Source organism: Cebus imitator, unplaced genomic scaffold (assembly GCF_001604975.1).
Source record: "Cebus imitator isolate Cc_AM_T3 unplaced genomic scaffold, Cebus_imitator-1.0 Scaffold137, whole genome shotgun sequence".
Classification (NCBI taxonomy): Eukaryota; Metazoa; Chordata; class Mammalia; order Primates; family Cebidae; genus Cebus; species Cebus imitator.
This window is the reverse complement of record NW_016107452.1, coordinates 3996968-3998410: the sequence shown is the minus strand read 5'-3', so window position 1 is coordinate 3998410 and position 1443 is coordinate 3996968. Positions and strand designations below refer to the sequence as shown.

General features: G+C 51.0%; 1 protein-coding gene across 1 annotated transcript in view; it reads left to right on the top strand.

Moving 5' to 3' along the window:
- The window catches only part of PKD1L2 (polycystin 1 like 2), a 118018-nt gene that overhangs the window by 110696 nt on the left and 5879 nt on the right, over nt 1-1443 (top strand). Inside the window, 1 exon segment of the mRNA XM_037743212.1 lies at nt 640-850. Coding sequence (XP_037599140.1) covers nt 640-850 — 211 coding nt within the window.

The window sequence follows — 1443 nt, the reverse complement described above, 5'->3', positions numbered from 1 at the left end:
GCCACCACAAGCTGCTAATTTTTGTATTTTTAGTAGAGACAGGGTTTCACCATGTTGACCAGGATGGTCTCGATCTCTTGACCTTGTGATCCAACCGCCTCGGCCTCCCAAAGTGCTGGGATTATAGGCGTGAGCCACCGCGCCCAGCCCATAAAACTTTTAAAAACAAATTGGAAAAAAAAAAATGTCTCGAGTCCAACATCCCAGAGAAAGCCACATGTTGGTTGGTTGGCTGCCATCTTGCTGATGATGGTCACAGTTCACTACAGCTTCAAACTCCCGAACTCAAGTGATCCTCCTGCCTCAGCCTCTTGAGTAGCTACGATTACCAGTGCACACCATGAACCTCAGCTACCATTATCGTCTTTGCCACCATCACCATCATCTTCACCATCATCGTCACAGTCATCACCATCACTCCCACTCCACAGTTCCCATCATCACCACCACCACCTACCTGGGGGAACTGGGACAGCCGTCTCTCTCCCAGACCTATTTCTGGACCTGATGGCCGATGAGATGACGATATATCTAATCCCGCATCCTGAAATGCCGATAAGTCTAATCTTGCATCCAGATGAGTTCTGTCTAAACTGCTCAGAGTCTCTGAGACACAGCCTTCCCATTTTGGTCCCACAGAGGCATCAGCTTCAGTGAGACAGCAGCAGCTGACGCTGCCCTCGGCTACATCATTGCCTTCCTGGTACTCCTGTCCACGGTGAAGCTTTGGCATCTGCTCAGGTTGAATCCCAAAATGAACATGATCACAGCAGCCCTACGCCGTGCCTGGGGTGACATTTCGGGCTTTATTATTGTCATCCTTACCATGCTTCTGGCTTACTCCATCGCGGTAAGTGTCTGCTTTGGAAAAAGCTTGGGGCTGATTCTGTGAAAGCCAAGGCTAACTGGTGGTGGAAAGTGGACGGTTAGGGTTAGGGAGACCCCAGGGACCCAAGGAAGGTGGTGGCTTTCCTGAGTACAGGGTCTCTTAGCTGTGAGCTCATGCACCAGTCAACTCAAATGGCAAAGGCTGCAGAGCTCAGGTGGGTAGGGTGAGGAAGCTCTAGTGCTGAAAGGGTCCAGGTTCAGGAAGAATTCCTTTCTGCATCTAGAGCCCTCCTGGATGTGTCAGTTCTCCTGGCTTCCCAACTGGTCAGAAGGCACAGGGCTAACACCCAGACACACACAGAGCACTTGGGAGGCCAAGGCAGGTGGATCACCTTAGGTCAGGAGTTCAAGGCCAGCCTGACCAAAATCATGAAACCCTGTCTCTACTAAAAAAAAAAAAATTAGCAGGACATGGTGGTGCATACCTGTAGTCCCAGCTACTTGTGAGGCTGAGGCAGGAGAATCGCTTGAACCTGCGAGGTGGAGGTTGCAGTGAGCCGAGATCACGCCATTGCACTCTAGCCTGAGTGACAGAGCGAGGCTCCGTCTCAAAAA